Source organism: Haliotis rubra, unplaced genomic scaffold, assembly GCF_003918875.1.
Source record: "Haliotis rubra isolate DU_JTF1 unplaced genomic scaffold, ASM391887v1 Scf1176, whole genome shotgun sequence".
In the NCBI taxonomy this organism is placed as follows: Eukaryota; Metazoa; Mollusca; class Gastropoda; order Lepetellida; family Haliotidae; genus Haliotis; species Haliotis rubra.
This window is the reverse complement of record NW_025765088.1, coordinates 97,584-119,224: the sequence shown is the minus strand read 5'-3', so window position 1 is coordinate 119,224 and position 21,641 is coordinate 97,584. Positions and strand designations below refer to the sequence as shown.

General features: G+C 43.9%; 1 protein-coding gene across 1 annotated transcript; it reads left to right on the top strand.

The window, feature by feature from the left end:
* LOC124258755 (liprin-alpha-like) lies at nt 1-19,638 on the top strand. The gene is made up of 6 exons (XM_046692840.1): nt 1-1,092; nt 11,868-12,009; nt 13,036-13,056; nt 13,403-13,512; nt 17,055-17,186; nt 18,230-19,638. Exons 1-6 carry the CDS (start codon nt 958-960, stop codon nt 19,187-19,189), a joined length of 1,500 nt encoding a protein of 499 aa, XP_046548796.1. The 5' UTR covers nt 1-957; the 3' UTR covers nt 19,190-19,638.
* Nucleotides 19,639-21,641: the final 2,003 nt, after the last annotated feature.

The following is a 21,641-nucleotide window of genomic DNA, read 5'->3' as shown; positions in this document are numbered from 1 at the left end:
ATGGAATCTGAACCTGAGGTTAGAATTCGAACTGAACATTTTATTGAAACGTGAACCTTTTTTTTAATTTTCACCTGTTGTTGGAGTATGAACGTCTTCTGGAATCTGAGTGCTTTGACACGAGCACACCGTTGTCGTAAGACCTAATTTTGACGCAGACGAGAATATTACTTATGTCAGAAATAATTGTGAACTATAGCCATCATTAATGTAAACTTCTTACCACACGAGAAGACAAGAAAGGTTTTGTTCACTTAGAACTTCAGTCCATTTGATGTAGTTCTGACCAAGATGGATCCCAAGGTGCGTTAACTCCGAACCAGTTTGTTATCTCAGCAGGCCCGACCGACCAAACGTACTATAGGCAATACCGACACCTGACACCTACCAGATTGAACACATGGTACGGAAGCACATCTGAATGGTTCGCTGATAATCTAAATGTTTCGGAACAAGATCCTTTGCGGGAGAGGGAGATGCTACAAATTGAGATTAATCACAAATCAATTAAGACGTATCATATCATTGTGGAGGAGGCATCTCCGTCAGTGACAACACACACGTGAGTGATTGTCTCCGACTGCGTTCAGCCCACGAATCGATTGATGCGATCTAACGTGATCAGCTATCCCCGAACATATCTGGGAGGAAGCGCTATCATACCGGTCATGTGCTGAGCGAACATACACTGGCTTATTCAATTGAAACCTATTTTCCTTCACTGGCAATGCTTTACGTATACCTGTACATATTCATTTACTGACAGGAGGCAGGTAAATTGTTTATGTGTTTGGCGATGTTACTTTGAATCAAACATTTACAATTGTTTGTAAACAGGTTGTGATTCAGAGTCTGTAACTCAAATCACTGAGGTTTATATGACAACAGTGAAGGAGGCGAGAAGCGCCATAAGTTATACCTGCAGTCGAATCATATAATTATTTGGACTATAGCAAAATGGATGAGAGGTATCGGAACATCATGGAGAGGAACAGGATGCTCCTGACGAAGAACCTCATCCTCACTGACGACTTCTACGACTTGTTGCTGAAGGAGAAGGTGCTGCCACAGTCAATGATTGCTGATGTTAAGGTGAGTTAGTAAGATCTTTAGGACATTTGACTTTACGTTTGTTTGTTTCTAAACAAAATCATTCCACGGCCTTTTGAAACTCGAGTCTGGACCAAAGAAACCCACTCGTGAAGATCCGAGTTAGAATAGGTCTTCAGCAACCCATGCTTGTCGTAAGAGGCGACTAACGGGATCAGGTGGTCAGGCTCGTTGACTTGGTTGACACATGTCATCGCATCCCAATTGCTTAGATCGATGCTCATGCTTCTGATCACTGGATTGTCTGGTCCAGACTCGATTATTTACATACCGCCGCCATATAGCTGGAATACTGCTGAGTGCGGCGTAAAACAACAAATCAACCAACCAACCAAAGAAACCAGTGGTTGATATTATGACGAACGAACCACGTCCTCGGGGTACGATGCCACACAATAAGCTAAGTCATCGAGCCTGACCACCGATCTATTAAGTCGGCTCTTGCAATAAGCATATTATTTGCTGTGGAACCGCCATTCAAAAGACGTTGGTCATGACATTTATCTGTTATTATTTCTAATGTCCAATGTCCAAACGTGATTCTGTGATTATGAACCCGTCTGTGACGTTGTGTCTGTGACAGATATATGACGTTAAGGTGAGAGTCGTTTCTCGGATCATACCTGACGTCATTTCTGTGATCAGACATTTGCAATCTAAGTGAAATTCATTTCTTTCATCATATATATGTTCGCACCCCTAATTACATAGGTCGCCAGTGTAGAGTCTAGTGAGTGAGTGAGTATGGTTTTAGGCCGTATGGTATGGACGCTGTAGCCATTAGCCTATACCACCGCCCCTTCAGTGTGTTGACCGCCTCCGTGGTGTAGTGGTTAGAGCGTCCGCCCGGAGAGCGGAAGGTGGCGGGTTCGATCCCCGATCGCGTCATACCAATAAGACGTCAAAATATGGTACTTGTTGGTCCCTGACTGGCGCTCGGTATTAATAGGTACAATAAGGACTGGTCGGCTCGGAGTCAGTATAATGTGTCTGAGTGAGGTATTCATGCTTCACTGTGGCATGGTTTCTAAGTGGGCTAGCACTATAAAACCAGCTTAAGTGTGGGCTAGTACAAGCAGCCTCACATACACATACACATGCATGCACGTCGTCATATGAGCGAAATATCCTCAAGTACGACGTAAAACCCAATTTCACCTCACCTCACCTTCAGTGTGTTAACCCGCTGAACTACCATCGTGCACTTTACCTGGATATCCAACTCAGATGGAGTATACTGACTCTTTGCCTTGTCCCCTTAACGCGAGGCAGAGCAACAACAAGCACCACCTTTAATGTCCTTTGTATGACGTAGCCCCTCATCGAACCCCAAGTGTGCGCTCTACCGAGATCATATGATACGAGCTCAAATCTGTTGTCTATGTTGTTCCTACAGCATTATTTCTATCAGCTATCCATTGTGGATCAAAGTAATCCCATTTCGTAGAAAACTAACTGTACCAAATGTGGCATGGATATTTGCCTTCAGTGAGAACACAACGGGAACAAGAGAAGGTTATCATAAAATGTGATCAAGTGTTTATTTAACTACCTATAGTAAATCTAGAACAACAAAGGGTCCGAGTGGTCACACAATCGCCTGTGTTTGCCATACAATTGCTGTGTAAGCAATGGGGTCATTGCTATGTCAAGGGAGTCATATATTCCGGCTGCGGCTATACGCGCATTCAATATAGAAACAGATTGTTGAGCCAACTGCTGACCTTCATTTTCACAACCTACTCACACGCGCACGCGCGCACACACACACACACACACGCCACATAAAACACACACACACACGCACGCACGCAGCCTCACGCACCTGTTACGCAGACACGCAGACGCACACACACACGCGCGCCACATAAAACACACGCTCTCTCTCTCACAGAGAGAGAGAGAGAGAGAGAGAGAGAGAGAGAGAGAGAGACAGAGACACAATATAGAGAGATACACACGCATACGTACACACATACAGAGACTGACTGACTGACAGTTTGGTTTTACGCCGCTTTTAGCAATATTCCAGCAATATCACGGCGGGGACACCAGAAATGGGCTTCACTCATTGTATGTAGGATTCGAACCCGGGTCTTCGGCGTGTCGAGCCAACGCTTTATGCAGTCAACCCGACCCACCGCAAGGAGAAATCTGTTACCATTTGAGTTACCGATGTTCAGACAATGTATCAGAACGTAACACAGTTCTCGACCATTCTTACCGAGTCATAGGGACATACACTGACTTTTAAACGACCGACATACACTATGTAGATGTCAGTTATACACATGCAGTCAACCCGACAACGTCAAGGAAGAAATCTGTTACCATTTGCTGTTACCGATGTTCAGACAATGTATCAGAACGTAGGGTTCGACGCCGTTTAAAGGACTTTCTTAGTCAGTAATCTCCCTTGCCTCTGGAATCTGCCTCGGCCTGAGCAGGGTTCGACGCCGTTAAGGGTTAGCTTTCTGGTAAAACCCTTTCTAGCCACAACTGATTCTATCACATAGTTATGTCGTGGGTGAGTCAGTATATCGGAAAACCCGTCCACCTTGAACTACTCAGCGGCGCAATGACTTCTCCAAAAAGAGGTCCCCGTTAACATGTCATGTAGTTAGGTGATCGTATGGTGGCTTAGTTGATAGCGTGCCATCACACTCCAACAGCAGAGGTCGTTGGTCGTAATACCAATCAATGGTTTGACTGGTCCAGACTCAACTATTTACAGACATCGCGATATGGTTTAGGTATACTGTGGCTTCAGGCAAACAAACAAACAAACAAACAAACAAATAAACAAACAAAGCCACTGACAAGTTTCTCTGTAGTTTGGCTCAAGACTCTAGTTGGGCCACATCCCCAGATAGCATTCGGAATAGCCCAACGTTGGCAATGTTGGCAAAATCATTGCCAACGTTTAAACTGAGGGTATCTGTGTCTCCGTAAAAAGACGTCGTCTTCACAAAGTGCTAGACATGATTTAGACATGCTGGGTCTGAAGAGCAACGAACAGGCGTAATGTCTAACATTGAAGGTGCAGGTAATCCATGGCTACGGTTCCATAATGAAGAGCAAGGAACAGGCGGAATGTCTAACATTTCATCAGGGATTTCCTACCGGAACCTACGGCCAGTAAAGATCGCCGTGGCAGCATTGCCTTGCCGGACCAAATCCTCACTGATTATTCACCAGACATGTCCTTTTCAACAAAAGTCTTCAATTCTCTGGAGTATTCGATGAAGAGATGTTATCCATAGTTGATATATGAACTTGACTTTGCTGATGGGATGACTGGATCTGTTCCGATGCCCAAGTGGAATGTATGGATGTCACTCCAACTAGGACTGGGTATCGATGTAGATGATAGAGAGCGATAATCGTTAACTAAATACAGACCGATTATCGATAATTATAGGAGAAGTACCTTCGCAAAAATGCCAAAAAATCTCTGAAAGACATACATTTTTAGTAAATTTTTCCTTTAGACGATATTTCCGATTATCGATCTTATAGCAGCCCTCAAGTCAACTAGCAGTAACAGTTTGCATGACAGTTTGCAAGTTGAAGCAGAAGCTGAAAATAACATTCAAACCGTACATCGCTTTACTTATATTAGCTTATAGACAAATTACATATGTCTATTAAATGTATCGAGTCACGTCCAACCCTCCCCAACACCCACAGAAACACATACTTGAACACGAAACGCTCAGACACTTACACCAAGACATACGTGAACACATGCACCAAGACTCATACACAAAGACACATGAGAACACATACACCAAGACACATACACCAAGACACATGAGAACACATACACCAAGACACACGAGAACACATACACCAAGACACAAAAGAACACATACACCAAGACACATGAGAACACATACACCAAGACATGAGAACACATACACCAAGACACATACACCAAGACCCATGAGAACACATACACCAAGACACATGAGAACACATACATCAAGACACATGAGAACAAACACACCAAGACACATACACGAAGACACATGAGAACACATACACCAAGACACATGAGAACACATGCACCAAGACACATACACAAAGACACATGAGAACACATACACCAAGACACATACACCAAGACACATGAGAACACATACACCAAGACACATACACCAAGACACAAGCGAACACATACACCAAGACACACGAGAACACATACACCAAGACACAAAAGAACACATACACCAAGACACAAGAGAACACATACACCAAGACACAAGAGAACACATACACCAAGACACAAGAGAACACATACACCAAGACACATACACCAAGACACATGAGAACAAATACATCAAGACACATACACCAAGACACATGAGAACACATACACCAAGACACATGAGAACACATACACCAAGACACATACACCAAGACACATGAGAACACATACATCAAGACACATGAGAACAAATACACCAAGACACATGAGAACACATACACCAAGACACATACACCAAGACACATGAGAACACATACACCAAGACACATGAGAACACATACACCAAGACACATGAGAACACATACACCAAGACACATGAGAACACATACATCAAGACACATGAGAACAAATACACCAAGACACATACACCAAGACACATGAGAACACATACACCAAGACACATGAGAACACATACATCAAGACACATGCGATCAAATACACCAAGACACATACACCAAGACACATGAGAACACATACACCAAGACACATACACCAAGACAGATATATTTGACATCAGAAGACATGAGGATGAGATTCTATTTATCATAAAAAATCACTCTTCAATAGTTTTCAATGAAAAATGTACATCTCTGAACACGGTTCTGCCATTTTATACTTGAAGCGATGCAATGGTATTGTGACGTCATTAAGTTCATGACGTCATCACCTTGTCAGGGCATTGTACAAAATCTCATCCTCCTAGAAACACATTAGGACACATACACCAAGACACATACACCAGATACATGAGAACACATACACCAAATTACAAAAGAACACATACACCAAGGCACACGAGAACACATACACCAAGACACATGAGAACACATACACCAAGACACATGCACAAATACAGACAGATACACATTCGACACAACCATACACAGACGCACACATCAACAGGCACCGACATACATACAGAGAGAGAGAGAGAGAGAGAGAGAGAGAGAGAGAGAGAGAGAGAGAGAGAGAGAGAGAGAGAGAGAGAGAGAGAGAGAGAGAGAGAGAGAGACACACACACATACAGACGTACACACATACATAGAGAATCTCACCTGAGTGTCTTTTGATATCAAATATATCACCACGAGTTACAAATATCCGAGGCTTGTCGAGGATATTTTTACTTTTATCAACGTTTGTTGATATATTTGACATCAGAAGACATGAGGATGAGATTCTATTTATCATAAAAAATCACTCTTCAATAGTTTTCAATGGAAAATGTACATCTCTGAACACGGTTCTGCCATTATACTTGCAGTGCAGCGATGCAATGGTATTGTGACGTCATTAAGTTCATGACGTCATCACCTTGTCAGGGCATTGTACAAAATCTCATCCTCCTAGAAGATATCGTTTGATCCCACACAAGCAATATCTCCTGTGAAACACAGTTTTGGATGATAAATACGGGTACACAGAAAGACAGACACGCACACGCACACATGAGATTCGTTAATCAGGTTGTGTTTATACACCTTCGTTTCTCTAAGTCACATGCCACTGTAAGCAGCTTGTTCATTACTGAAACTATATACAAGTCAATGCCGGTACGTGGTACTGATCGCGAGCACGAACACCTGGGCTTCAGATAGTTTAACAAACTATCATTACTGCTCTGTCCTAAATCAAACAAAATCAATACAACACGAAAACATCCATTACCATGGCAACAGATCAAAGTTACCTGAAACGGTTCTGATCTTATTGGTGTCTTGTGGGGATGTTTATTAATGTGGTTGCCAAGCAACGAATGTTTCATCCCTGTCGGGGAAACAGATTTACATCGAACGGTGCCAGAGCTACATAAGTGAACATAAAGAATTAGGTCGTGGATTGTGTTTTCTGTCAGCAGCATTCCGTGGATATGTTTCAAAGGTATACATATGTCCTCCCTGGGGTAATCACTGGAAGTATGGCGTCTTTTTAGCTTTAAAGTGTGAATATGTTTTTGATCCAAGTTCCAGTTTTGTCAAATAACTGTCACTGTAAAGGTCGTATTTCTTAGTTTAAAATAAGAGATTGCTAAAAATTGCTCAAAACGAGATCATGAAATGGTGTAGAGAGTTTCCTGACACTAATAAATACAGCTCTCCTTCCACCAGGACACACGACCCCCATAACCCACCCCCTACCACCACCACACCCTAAGGAACTAAATTAGAAAAACAAACCCAAACAACAACTTAAACAAATTAAATCCGTTCACGTTGAGCCCGCCATCATCGCAATGCAATATTTCAAAAGGAACTCATTCATTTAGGAATTAATTTCCTGAATGGGGATATTGTAATGGTAATATGTCAGGCTTTCAGATAACTCATTTACTGGTGCATCCTGGCTACACACGCTGGGGCAGGTTTACTCTGAATATATAGGCCGGGCACCTCGTCGGTCAGTGTACAATCAGCGTGGTTAATGCAGGATTAATCCACTGGTTATCTCTTTGAACATTAGTTTCCTGAGGGCAAGCATCTGTCAATAGCGTCAACGTGTGTGATCATCTGGAGTAGCCCTTGGCGGACATGCACACTGGAATTGATGGATATATACATCACTGTGTGTCAGTCGTCACCCATAGACACTGGTAGATATATACATCACAGTGTGGCAGTCGTCACTCGTCACTCACAGACACTGGTGGATATATACATCAATATGTGGCAGTCGTCACTCACAGACACTGGTTGATATATACATCACAGTGTGTCAGTCGTCACTCACAGACACTGGTGGATATATACATCAATATGTGGCAGTCGTCACTCACAGACACTGGTTGATATATACATCACTGTGTGGCAGTCGTCACTCACAGAGACTGGTGGATATATACATCACTGTGTGGCAGTCGTCACTCACAGAGACTGGTTGATATATACATCACTATGTAGCAGTCGTCACCCACAGACACTGGTGGATATATACATCACTGTGTGGCAGTCGTCACTCACAAACACTGGTGGGTATATACACCACAGTGTGGTAGTCGTCACCCACAGACACTGGTAGATATATACATCACTATGTAGCAGTCGTCACTCACAAACACTGGTGGGTATATACACCACAGTGTGGCAGTCGTCACCCACAGACACTGGTAGATATATACATCAATATGTGGCAGTCGTCACTCACCGACACTGGTGGATATATACATCAATATGTGGCAGTCGTCACTCACAGACACTGGTGGATATATACATCACTGTGTGTCAGTCGTCACCAACATACACTGGTGGATATATACATCACAGTGTGTCAGTCGTCACTCACAGACACTGGTGGATATATACATCACTGTGTGGCAGTCGTCACTCACAGACACTTGTTGATATATACATCACAGTGTGTGAGTCGTCACTCACAGACACTGGAGGATATATACATCAATATGTGGCAGTCGTCACTCACAGACACTGGTTGATATATACATCACAGTGTGTCAGTCGTCACTCACAGACACTGGTGGATATATACATCAATATGTGGCAGTCGTCACTCACAGACACTGGTGGATATATACATCAATATGTGGCAGTCGTCACTCACAGACACTGGTGGATATATACATCAATATGTGGCAGTCGTCACCCACAGACACTGGTAGTCGTCACTCCACAGATATATACATCAATATGTGGCAGTCGTCACTCACAGACACTGGTGGATATATACATCAATATGTGGCAGTCGTCACTCACAGACACTGGTGGATATATACATCACAGTGTGTCAGTCGTCACCACAGACACTGGTGGATATATACATCACTCGACAGTCGTCACTCACAGACACTTGTTGATATATACATCACAGTGTGTGAGTCGTCACTCACAGACACTGGAGGATATATACATCAATATGTGGCAGTCGTCACTCACAGACACTGGTTGATATATACATCACAGTGTGTCAGTCGTCACTCACAGACACTGGTGGATATATACATCACAGTGTGGCAGTCGTCACTCACAGACACTGGTGGATATATACATCAATATGTGGCAGTCGTCACTCACAGACACTGGTGGATATATACATCAATATGTGGCAGTCGTCACTCACAGACACTGGTGGATATATACATCACAGTGTGGCAGTCGTCACTCACAGACACTGGTGGATATATACATCACAGTGTGGCAGTCGTCACTCACAGACACTGGTGGATATATACATCACAGTGTGGCAGTCGTCACTCACAGACACTGGTGGATATATACATCACAGTGTGGATATATACAGTCGTCACTCACAGACACTGGTGGATATATACATCACAGTGTACATCACGGTGGCAGTCGTCACTCACAGACACTGGTGGATATATACATCACTATGTGGCAGTCGTCACTCACAGACACTGGTGGATATATACATCACTGTGTGGCAGTCGTCACTCATAGACACTGGCGGATATATACATCACTGTGTGGCAGTCGTCACTCACAGACACTGGTGGATATATACATCACTGTGTGGCAGTCGTCACTCACAGACACTGGTGGATATATACATCACAGTGTGGCAGTCGTCACTCACATACACTGGTGGATATATACATCACAGTGTGTCAGTCGTCACTCACATACACTGGTGGATATATACATCACAGTGTGGCAGTCGTCACTCACATGCACTGGTGGATATATACATCACAGTGTGGCAGTCGTCACTCACATACACTGGTGGATATATACATCACAGTGTGGCAGTCGTCACTCACATACACTGGTGGATATATTAATCAATATGTGGCAGTCGTCACTCACAGAGCCTGGTGGATATATACTTATATCACTTTATTTGTACACAGGTCTCTCAGAAATGGAGCCACCGCAACACCTCTACACACCTAAACAACACCCTGATCCTACAATGAGCATTTGTATTCTTTGCGTGTCATACATACTGTTGTCTTGTTTTTTCCCTCAGGATTAAGTAGCGCTATTAAAATGAAACGGATATTGTATATATATCGTCAGTGACAGCTGTACAAATTGGTACCTTTCACGACTCGAGTTAACGTTAGCTCAGTCCATGTATCAACAAACAGTACAGCCACATACAATGAACGTTCCGTGAATTTATGGCCTCGTCAAAGCATGCTGAACATATTAACGTAAGTAAATAGTCATTTCAATTTTCACGAGCCATGCCGAACTTCCTCAAACCTTGTTTAACAGGGGGCACCGACCATTTATCACACATATCAGCTCTTCAGCCAGCTACTTTAAACGCTCAGTACAAACATCAGTGTACAGCCAGACATACTAGAACACATTATAGGCCATACTGAACACTTGTCTCAAGTTTTGCTGAAACACGATCGCCACAGATAACCGGACTGGGTATTAAGCTTCAATACGGGTACGGTAAATCACTCTGTACCTATTGTACAGGTATGTTCAAAAGTCACCTATGTACGGTTATAACCTGACAGGTAGGTGTGTGTATTAGAAAGCGATTGGCAAACAGGTGTATTGTACGGGAATCACCTCACCGGCCGAAGGGATTTTAACATAATGCAACAGACTTCATTAGGCCTTGCGCGTTACATTCAGACACGATCGTGATCCATGCTATTGTCGAGGTATAATCATCATGGCCCCTACAGTGCTGAATGAGACGAGTGTGAAATGCCAGCTTGAAAAATCAATTCTGGCGTCTGAACATAAGAAAGAGGACGAACAGTTTTATATTATACGGCATGCGTATATAGGACGATTGGATGTTTCTAATGCAAAAAAACCCTCACAACAATCTCTGAAATATGTCCGGGTACTGAAGCTCACCTTGCATGCAAAATGAGTGCGAGATGGTTTTGAACAGCATTTAATGTTTGAGGAAAGATTAAAATATTAAACCAGCTAAGGTTCTAGAGGAATAAACAGGTTTTGCTGGTCACGTGCCACCATGCTGATAGTCGTAACATCATTTGCATTCAAGTGAGTGAGTGAGTTCAGTTTCACGCTGCTTTCACCACTATTCCGGAACTATCACGACGGGGACACAAGAACGACGGGGACACAAGAAATGGGCTTCACATATTGAACCCATGTGGGGAATCGAAACCGAGTTTCGGCGTGACGAGCGAACGCATTAAACACTTGGCGAATCCACCGCCGCCTTTTGCATTCGATTCCACGGACACTAGATCCTGAGCAACTGATTGTAAAGTTGTTTTTCCCACCATTAGTTTTCGTGTACCTATTTTTCTAAATTCTGTTTTCACCGTCTTCAACATTTTACGTCTACAAGAATGAACCGACGTTATAGATATTTATCAGTACTCTGATGCATAAACAAGACTGTCACGTGACACCCGCCGTCCTGAATAACGAAGTTCGACTGTTTACCTTTCTCTGCACAAACCTTTCCCATCGTCATGCTGGGTTGTATTGGCCATACTTTCTGATGTCAACTCATGTCCTAAAGTCACAAATATGATTCTTGACAAACATTTTCCTTTATTCCACAGGAAGATGGACTGAGTCGCGAAGAGAGAGCGGAGAGGTTGATGAGTGCTCTGCAACTGAGGACCAGTGCTGCTTTCAGGCGCTTCCGGCGAGTGTTGCTAGGCACCGGCCACTGTTTCCTGGCCGATGTGATGTGGGATGAAGGTTAGTGTTGCTAGGCACCGGCCAATGTTTCCTGGCCGATGTGATGTGGGATGAAGGTTAGTGTTGCTAGGCACCAGCCACTACTTCCTGGCCGATGTGATGTGGGGTGAAGGTTAGTGTTGCTAGGCACCGGCCACTGTTTCCTGGCCGATGTGATGTGGGATGAAGGTTAGTGTTGCTAGGCACCGGCCACTGTTTCCTAGCCGATGTGATGTGGGATGAAGGTTAGTGTTGCTAGGCACCGAACACTGTTTCCTAGCCGATGTGATGTGGGATGAAGGTTAGTGTTGCTAGGCACCATCCACTGTTTCCTGGCCGATGTGATGTGGGATGAAGGTTAGTGTTGCTAGGCACCGGCCACTGTTTCCTGGCCGATGTGATGTGGGGTAAAGGTTAGTGTTGCTAGGCACCGGCCACTGTTTCCTAGCCGATGTGATGTGGGATGAAGGTTAGTGTTGCTAGGCACCATCCACTGTTTCCTGGCACCGGCCACCGTTTCCTGGCCGATGTGATGTGGGATGAAGGTTAGTGTTGCTAGGCACCGAACACTGTTTCCTGGCCGATGTGATGTGGGATGAAGGTTAGTGTTGCTAGGCACCGAACACTGTTTCCTAGCCGATGTGATGTCGGATGAAGGTTAGTGTTGCTAGGCACCGAACACCTGGCCGATGTTGTCCTAGCCGATGTGATGTGGGATGAAGGCCGATGTGATGCTGTAAACCGGCCACTGTTTCCCGGCCGATGTGATGTGGGATGAAGGTTAGTGTTGCTAGGCACCGAAAGGTTAGTTTCTAGCCGATGTGATGTGGGATGAAGGTTAGTGTTGCTAGGCACCGAACACTGTTTCCTAGCCGATGTGATGTGGGATGAAGGTTAGTGTTGCTAGGCACCGAACACTGTTTCCTGGCCGATGTGATGTGGGATGAAGGTTAGTGTTGCTAGGCACCGAACACTGTTTCCTAGCCGATGTGATGTGGGATGAAGGTTAGTGTTGCTAGGCACCTGCCACTGTTTCCTGTTTCCTAGCCGATGTGATGTGGGATGAAGGTTAGTGTTGCTAGGCACCAGCCACTGTTTCCTGGCCATTGTGAAGGGGTATGTATAGAAGTGAGTGTTGCTAGGCACCAGCCACTGTTTCCTGGCCATTGTGAAGTGGTATAGAAGTGAGTGTTGCTTGGCATCGGCTACTTATTCCTATCCGATATCATTTACGGAGGTTGATATTGAGAAGGTCAGTAGGACGATATGAGGAACGCCACATACCACATATCATCTATCTAAACACTGCCACGACCCGACCACAACTTATATCAGTGGTAAGGCGCGTTAATGTCTAGAACCGTTGTGGAAACAATATCGACGTAAATCAATACGATACTGTGATTGATTTCAGAGTCCAGTTACTCGGATATGGAGGAAACGATCGCGAATCGGTTTCCCGCCATCTTGGAGAGAATACCAGACGATATCCGGAAGAAGTTGATCACGTGCCTGGACAGCATGGTAACAACGCTGGGTTTGAAATAGCATGTTGTTTCGACTGTGAATAGATTTAGTTGCACAATAGAGTTTTGTTTCACACAGAAACGCATCACCCAAATCTTTTCATCAAAGCTGCTCATGACGGGAAAAATGAATTGTAGGGTCGTATAACGTCGCGAAAGGGTGTCAAGGGAAACACAAGTTGTTTTGAGTGCACCAGAACGCGATAATGCAGAAGATCTTTAACGTTGACGTTAATTACACGAAATGCATGTGCTTTGTGACTCGGTGGTTATCCCAATCACATGGGATCCTGTGCGAGCTGTAATTCAATTAACTGATCCAACGTCAAGTGACGCTACTGCGATGCTACGCCTATCGGTTCAGGAGCGAAAGAGAGCGGCGCCTTGCCTTAATGCAGGAATATCTCCCCGCCTGGCGGCTCAGAGATTCAGTGGCCACAATTCAAATATTGTTAGACTGCGCCAACGTCTGCAGCAGGCTTACGCACCATCGAACGTCCACGTCCTTGACAGCCACGTGTGACAACCCCCGACAGGATCGCCATATTGTTCTGTCCGTCATCCATTTCTGCCTGCCACACGTAAAGCTTCAGACATTCGAGGGAGACGAGGTGTTATCAGTCTGGCAACTGTACGAAGTCGTCAACGGTAACATGGACTCAACGCTCGGCGTCCCCTCAACGGCCCTTTTCTGACACACGGACAGCGTCGATTGGAGTGGGTTCGGAGACATCGCCGATGGACGACAGTGGCACGGTGTACCCTTCACAGATGAGTCCCGTTTCCATAGCAGTCACGGTGACGGCCGAGTTCGTGTGTCTCAACGTTACGGACTTACGTCATTTCCAATATGGCCGCCCATCTCCGACTACACACGTCACAACAAGACAATGCCCGAGCACACACAGCGGGGCACACGATGGACTTTGTGACTCGACAGAATATCGCTGTGCCTGATTTTCCTCCACTTTCCCTAGATTTAGCACCCATTGAACACCCATCGTTAATAGAATTGCAATGGGACGCCCGCCAGTCAACGTCCGTCAACTCGAAACGTCATTATAACATGTATAGCAACAGATACCCAAGATCTAACGAGACAGGTCGTCTTCTCTCTTAGACGTCGATGTGAAACAGTCATTACTGCCAACGGTGGGCATACCCGTTACTGACAATTTGCACGTTCCAATCTTCTGGTTAATTTCCATTTGACCCCCATGTCCTTTCGAACGTAACCTGCGCTGTCATTGAATGAATCTTCGTGAACTGGATCTTGCTGATTGTTACAGTTTAATAAAAATTGCTAGCAATCCTTTATTTGCATAGTTACCCTCCACGATTAGCATGACATACTGATGATGCGTTTTTAAAGTAATTCGGTATATTTGAGGTCACTTCACTAAGAAATGCAGTTATTATGTGTGATAGAAGGTCCTGAGGGCTTTTTGCTGTTGCGAACAAATTATTTCTATCAAACATTTTTTATTCGCCTCAACCCCTAAACAAAAGGTCCGTGACGAGCTTACAAACAAGAACCCAAGAATGGCTTACTCTGTGAAAGGATACAATCTGAAGGTCATAGAACACGTGCCAGTCAGTCACCAAGTTGAAAGAATAATACAACACTTTTTCATTTTACCTCTAAAGTGGCAGTCGAAACCAAAAATAACAACGTATTTTCTGGTGTCCGTTACCAATTACGCGCTGTAGGCGTGCGGGTCACCATCTCCTGGCTCAACGCGCCTCCTCTGTTAGGTTGTTGCAGTCATAATTGACGCCCTCTGTATGTAGGTTTGTCGTATTTCAGTAAACGTACACCGGCGTGCGTTGCCCACGTTAAACAATGTCGACATTGTCGCACATTTGTCTTCGTAGTATCAGAAAGTATGGTACTTTCACAGCACTGGAACCCGTGAAGATACGGGTTAGAACTGGTCTTCAGGAGCCCATACTTTTCGCAAAAGGCGACTAACGGGATCGGGTGGTTGGGCTTGCTGACTCGATTATTTACAGACCGCCGCCATATAGCTTTAATATTGCTGAGTGCGGCGTAAAACAACATACAATCACAGCTGCGGACATGTGACCGGCACCGCCCACTGTAGTAATCTGAAGCCTCAGCAGTGATTTTACGACCGCGTGTCACCCTCACAAAAATAGCTGTAACACTTTATCATGAGTGTCCTCGTCGCGAGTAGCTGCAAAATGGCTGATGAAGCGTTAAGTGAGTGAGTGTGTTTAGTTTTACGCCGCACTCAGCAATATTCCAGCTATATGGCGGCTGTCTGTAAATAATCCAGTCTGGACCAGACAATCCAGTGATCGTTATCATGAGCATCGATCTGCGCAATTGGGAACCGATCACATATGTCAACCAAGTCTGCGAGCCTGACCACCCGATCCCGTTAGTCGCCTCTTACGACAAGCATGGGTTACTGAAGGCACATTCTAATCCGGACCTTCACGGGTGAGGCGTTAAGCAATACTCACTCATTCGATCATGTGTGTCACCATACAGAATCAAACCTGGTCTTTCCGCATTACGTGTCGACCCACTCAACATTTAGCCATCTCGCAGCCCCCTTTAGCTGAACATGTTTTCTGTGTCCCTGCCGTGATATTGCGGGCATAGTGCTAAGAGCGGAGTAAAACTAAACTAGCTGACTCGCTATAAGTGTGTTCGTGAAGAGCGGCACGGCAGATCTATGTTCAATTCTAAACAAGGTTACCCTGTATTAGTATCCTTCACGGAGTCTATTGTCTTGATGATTCTTAAAAGCTGTCTGTTGAGGTAAAGCAAAGCAGTATTCAATTCCATTCAATGAAATATCCAGAAATAGACTTCCCGGTTCATGATGATAATAAGCCATATGATAGTAGAAAGAAGTTCACGGGGGTTAAGCCCCGTCTATGCTCAATCGGAAGTTGGTCGTCATCAACTACCATTTCTTCGATAGACAGTCGATCCCGGTAGAGAGTGAGTCCCAAACTTTGTAAGATTTTGATATTTCCAAGTAGTTAATATTTCTGAAATCGAATTGTCTTAAAAACTGAATATTCATGGATTATTACCCCTATATCATTTGGCAATGACAGATTATATTTTGTGTACATTTGAAGCATTTCTTGGTACGTCTTTCGGCGCGAATCAGAAAAGCCGAGAAATCGACCACTTTCGACGTCTTTACAACATAATCAATTAAATACATTTCGCGTATTGTGCATTTTTAGGCTAAATGAGGTTATGTAGCCGTTGTGTCAAGATGTTAGCTTCTGTCAGAACATACAAACTAATATTACAAAGTTTGGGACTCACTCTCTACCGGGATCGACTGTCTATCGAGGAAATGCTAGTTGATGACGACCAACTTCCGGTTAAAATATAGACGGGGCTTACCCCATGTGAATCCTGTCACTCATGGGCAGATAACATCTACACTGCTGAGAAGTAGCCAGTGGGAGACTAATTGGAAACCCATGTTTTTTAACATTTAGACTCTGGCCTTTAAACATTGACGCTTGAAAACGTTGTATCTGCAGGTTCGAGAGAAGACGTTGGTGACGTCGTGGCAGGCGGCGACCGGTGATCGTCTCGAAGTCATCAAAACCAGAGCAGCCGACTTCAAGCATGAGAGACACCTCCGTGAAACCATCCAAACAATGCATTCTCAGGTACTCATCTTGGTGTCAACCTTTAGTGAAGGTCATTTGGTACTCATCATGGCGTCAACCTTTAGGTCAAGGTCATTTGGTACTCATCATGCTGTCAACCTTTAGGTCAAGGTCATTTGATTGTCTGCTTTTATCATGGGCAGTTTACTAAGTACTATTGGCTATCCGACCTCAAGATTGCTGTCTGATTGTTTGTTTAGCTTGTTGCTTGAGGCCACACTGTATTCCAACTGTGTGGCGGCGGCCTGGTGTCTGGACCGGACAGCCCAGTCATTTACATTATGAGCATTGATCTTTGGGGTACGATGGCTTGCATTAGTTGCGCGAACTTCACCATCAGATCGTGTAAGTCGCCTCTTACGACAAGCATGGGTTGCTGATTACACAATGAAATATAGAAAGTGGACACATGTAACATGTCATGTCTGGAATTACACTTTGTGTAGCCCTTTGACAAGAGTAAATTGGCATGACTTCTTCGGAGGAAGGCCACGAGTGAGTGCGTGAGTGAGTGAGTGAGTGTATATTTAACGTCACATCGGCAATATTTCAGCCATATCGTGACGAGAACAATTTAAGTTATATCAACATTAAAATCAATAAATTTAGAACATAAAAACTGTCATCAAAGGACAGTAAAACAACTAGAGTATCACAGCTCTTAATTTAAAACTAGTACGCTATCATTAAAAGATATCATTATAAACAACAATACAATATGAAAATGGGCTATAGATCACCAGCAACTGAAGGCTGATCACCATATTTGGGACGGAGGAAGGCCACGAACACACACTATCTAGTAATTGGTCAAAACGTAACGCGTTATATTTGGGATTACACTTTCTGGAGACATACCAATTGTAACATTTGAGATTATGCTAGCATTATCGACGGTTATGAGATGACAGCCAATTTCATGATTTTAAAACACACCAAATGGACATTCAGCTTAGGATTTAAACCTATTCCTGAACATATCTGGATCGTAATACATTTTAACAGTGTAACTGCTCTATTGACGGCCATAGTTTCTCTTCCAGGTTGCACAGCTCCAAGCACAGTTAAAGGATAAGGACGAACAACTTCGAAGTTTAACGATTGAAGTGCAGAGTCTCAATAAGGAGCTAGAGCGCCTCAGGTTTGAGCATCTAACGGACATCGAAAAGCAAGCCAACTTTAACACCGCCAATAGTAAAACCATCATTCGCCTCAAGGAGAGATTTGATATGCTCAATTCCAACATTGCAGGAATCAATCATCAATTGAGGTCATTTCTTGGAGAGGAATCAGAGAGTTGCGAGGGTGATCCTGACAATGTCAAGGTCACTCTTCTAGAACGGAACTTAAAGAAGGTTCTTCAGCTCGCTAACTTCGGGCGTGAGAATGCTTCGTCTGCTTCCAACGAGAAGGAGGCAGTGTCTGCTCTGCTTGGAGTAAAGAAATCAAAATACTGTGACAAGACACTTACCGACATTGTCAAGGGCTATCTTCAGAAGGAGGACAAGGCGAAGACCAACCTTTTGTCGGAAATACAGAAACTCAGTGAAGTGTTGACGCGAGACACTCCAACTCTATCTGATCACAAGACGAACCAACAGTCAGTGAGAACCGATCTCCGTTTCCTGACAATGCAGGTCGCGATGGTCCATGCCCAAATTGAACATCTCTACAAGAAAATGGTTTGGAAAGATGCAGAGATCGACTCTCTCCGACAAGAAATTCAGGCTCTCAGGAAGAACCTCTCCAACGTGAAGACAAGGACCAGATCCAGAGTGTCAAGCCCTGACATGACGAGGGAGATGAAGATAGCTTATGCTCATGTTAACGACTACCTCCGAGAAGACAGGATGGAGCTGGTGAGCCCGCCTGAAGCCATTCCTTCACGGAGAGTTATCAGGATGAAGCCGGGAGGGAGCAAGCCTAGCTCTCAGGGCGGGCCTCGGCGGCAGATCAGCATGCCGCTAGTCAGGGATTATGACGTTCCGCCCACAGAAGTCTAGCTAGTCGAGAAGCGTTGACGAACCACCGACAGAAGTCTAGCTAGTCAATGAATGTAGTGTTCCATCTACAGAAGTCTATCTTGTCAGACATTATGACACACGGCGCACAGAAGTCCAGCTAGTCGGGTAACCCGACGAAAAAGGTTTACATGATTCCAGGAATATGAGTCGGGGAGGATAATGTAACCCCGACAGACTTCTTGCTTGACAGAAAATTTGATAAACCTCTTACCTAAGTCTAGCTAGTCAAGGATTCTGATGTACGTTCTACAGAAATATGGCTAGTCAGAAGACGTTAAGATGAGACCAAAGAAACATGCCAAAGTTAAAAGCCATAACTCCATTGCACATAGTTCATATCACAGTGGCTCTGCTGATATTCACACTATGTTGTGTGACCCACCAGTTCTTCGTGTAGATCACTGAATGTTAATGAATCAATATTTCCATTTTGTTTTCTTGATTAAAAGGTATGATTCTTATAAATATTACAATCGTTATCAAATTACTAAAATAATCAAATGGTGTCTGTTTATCACATCACATCATTGACAAGATCAACAGCAATATTCGCCGCACACCAGATATATGGCGGCGGTCTGTAAATATTCGAGTCTGGACCAGACAATCCAGTGATCAACAGCATGAGCATCGATCTGCGCAATTGGGAACCGATGACATGTGTCAACCAAGTCAGCGAGCCCGACCACCCGATCCCGTTAGTCGCCTCTTACGACAAGCATAGTCGCCTTTTGTGGCAAGCATGGGTTGCTGAAGACCTATTCTAGGTCATGGCGCTACAAACAAAGTGAAGTCACTGCAAAATGTCATAGGCGGGTTATACTGGGTGCTCAGAAGTCATAGAAAGTCCTACATAGATAGTGTTGAGGTCCCTCTTAAAAATGTCAAGGGATTCTGCCTCCTTGATTTGATGAGGTAACGAGTTCCATGAAGTGACAGCCAAGCAGGAAAAGGATCTATATCCAAACCTTTTCAGATTGTACTTTGGTACTTCAAGTAGATGATGGTCGGCAGATCGAAGTGATATAATTGATACATATTTGTGAATGAGATCATTCAAATATGGAGAAGCTGACTGATGATAGCATTTGTAGACAAACCTGCCTTTGACTTTGACTTTGACAAACCTACCTTCTTCCATATTGGGCTATATCCAAGGTCTTGGGATGAGCTTATCAGCAACAAATTAAGGATAATTTCTCAATTATGACAATGTTTAACTTCAGCATTACCAATGTTCTCTACTTACTTTCAATTAGTTTTTACTCTTTGCAGCACCAGGTATGTTACATAAGTGCAGTATTTATTACACGTGATCCATGTTATTACATTGTTGATAGATCTGAAAAATGCGACATATTGAACGAAGTCTGTGGAACTGAACATACAAATCGATCATTGTGCTGTCGACTGATATTGCATAAACATCTGTTTCAAGGTCTTCATTGGAAACCATCATATTTGATATTGTCTTGAAATAGTTTGATTGAAAATACCATGACACATTTTCAACATGAGGATGGATTTAATATGCTTGAATTCCATTGCCATCAGCCATGCAATTCTTCAGATACACGTCTCATATTGGAATCATTTTATATACTGCTACTATCGGTGTTCTACAGGAGACTGTAGTCCACGTTGAAAGTTTTGAAGAAATATTACGACATTTTCTTCGTTAAAACAGCGTTTAAACCCACCACCACACCTTCTTACCAGACATTCTACGAATGTTCTGTTTGAGCAAAGTTAGACAAATTAGTCGTAACTTGTATTACAATAAAGACACTAATAACAAATGTAGGTCCGAAAAGTATTTCCTAGAAAGAAAGTATTCCTGACGTGATGCTAGTCCAAATCTGCGTCCTCTCACTATAAATGTGATACTCCTCTTGGCGTGAAGTACTTGTCTAGTCACCTACCTTAATGAGTCCCCCACCTCTTGAACAATGTATTCTTACATTACCAATTGTATCACATATATGCATAGGGTCTTAGATTTTCATCAAATTTTGTGTGCCAGTTACTTTTGGCAAGCCATGAAAGGAATGGGTGCCGTTTTAGCAGTCAATATATTTTCCGTACTTTCTTTAAACTATAAAAGTGCGTCCCAAAATGAGACGATATGCACAGACGGGTCCAGGGTTATTTTGCAGGTTAAGGTAGGTGCATTCTCGCTCGCTCGCTCGCTCGCTCGCACGCACGCACGCACGCACGCACGCACGCACGCACGCACGCACGCACGCACGCACGCAGGCACGCAGAGAGCAGAGAGAGAGAGAGAGAGAGAGAGAGAGAGAGACAGAGAGAGAGAGAGAGAGACACACACACACACACACACACACACACACACACACACACACACACACACACACACACACACACTCACTCACTCACTGTATGTTTTTGCTAATTATCGCATTTTTAACAA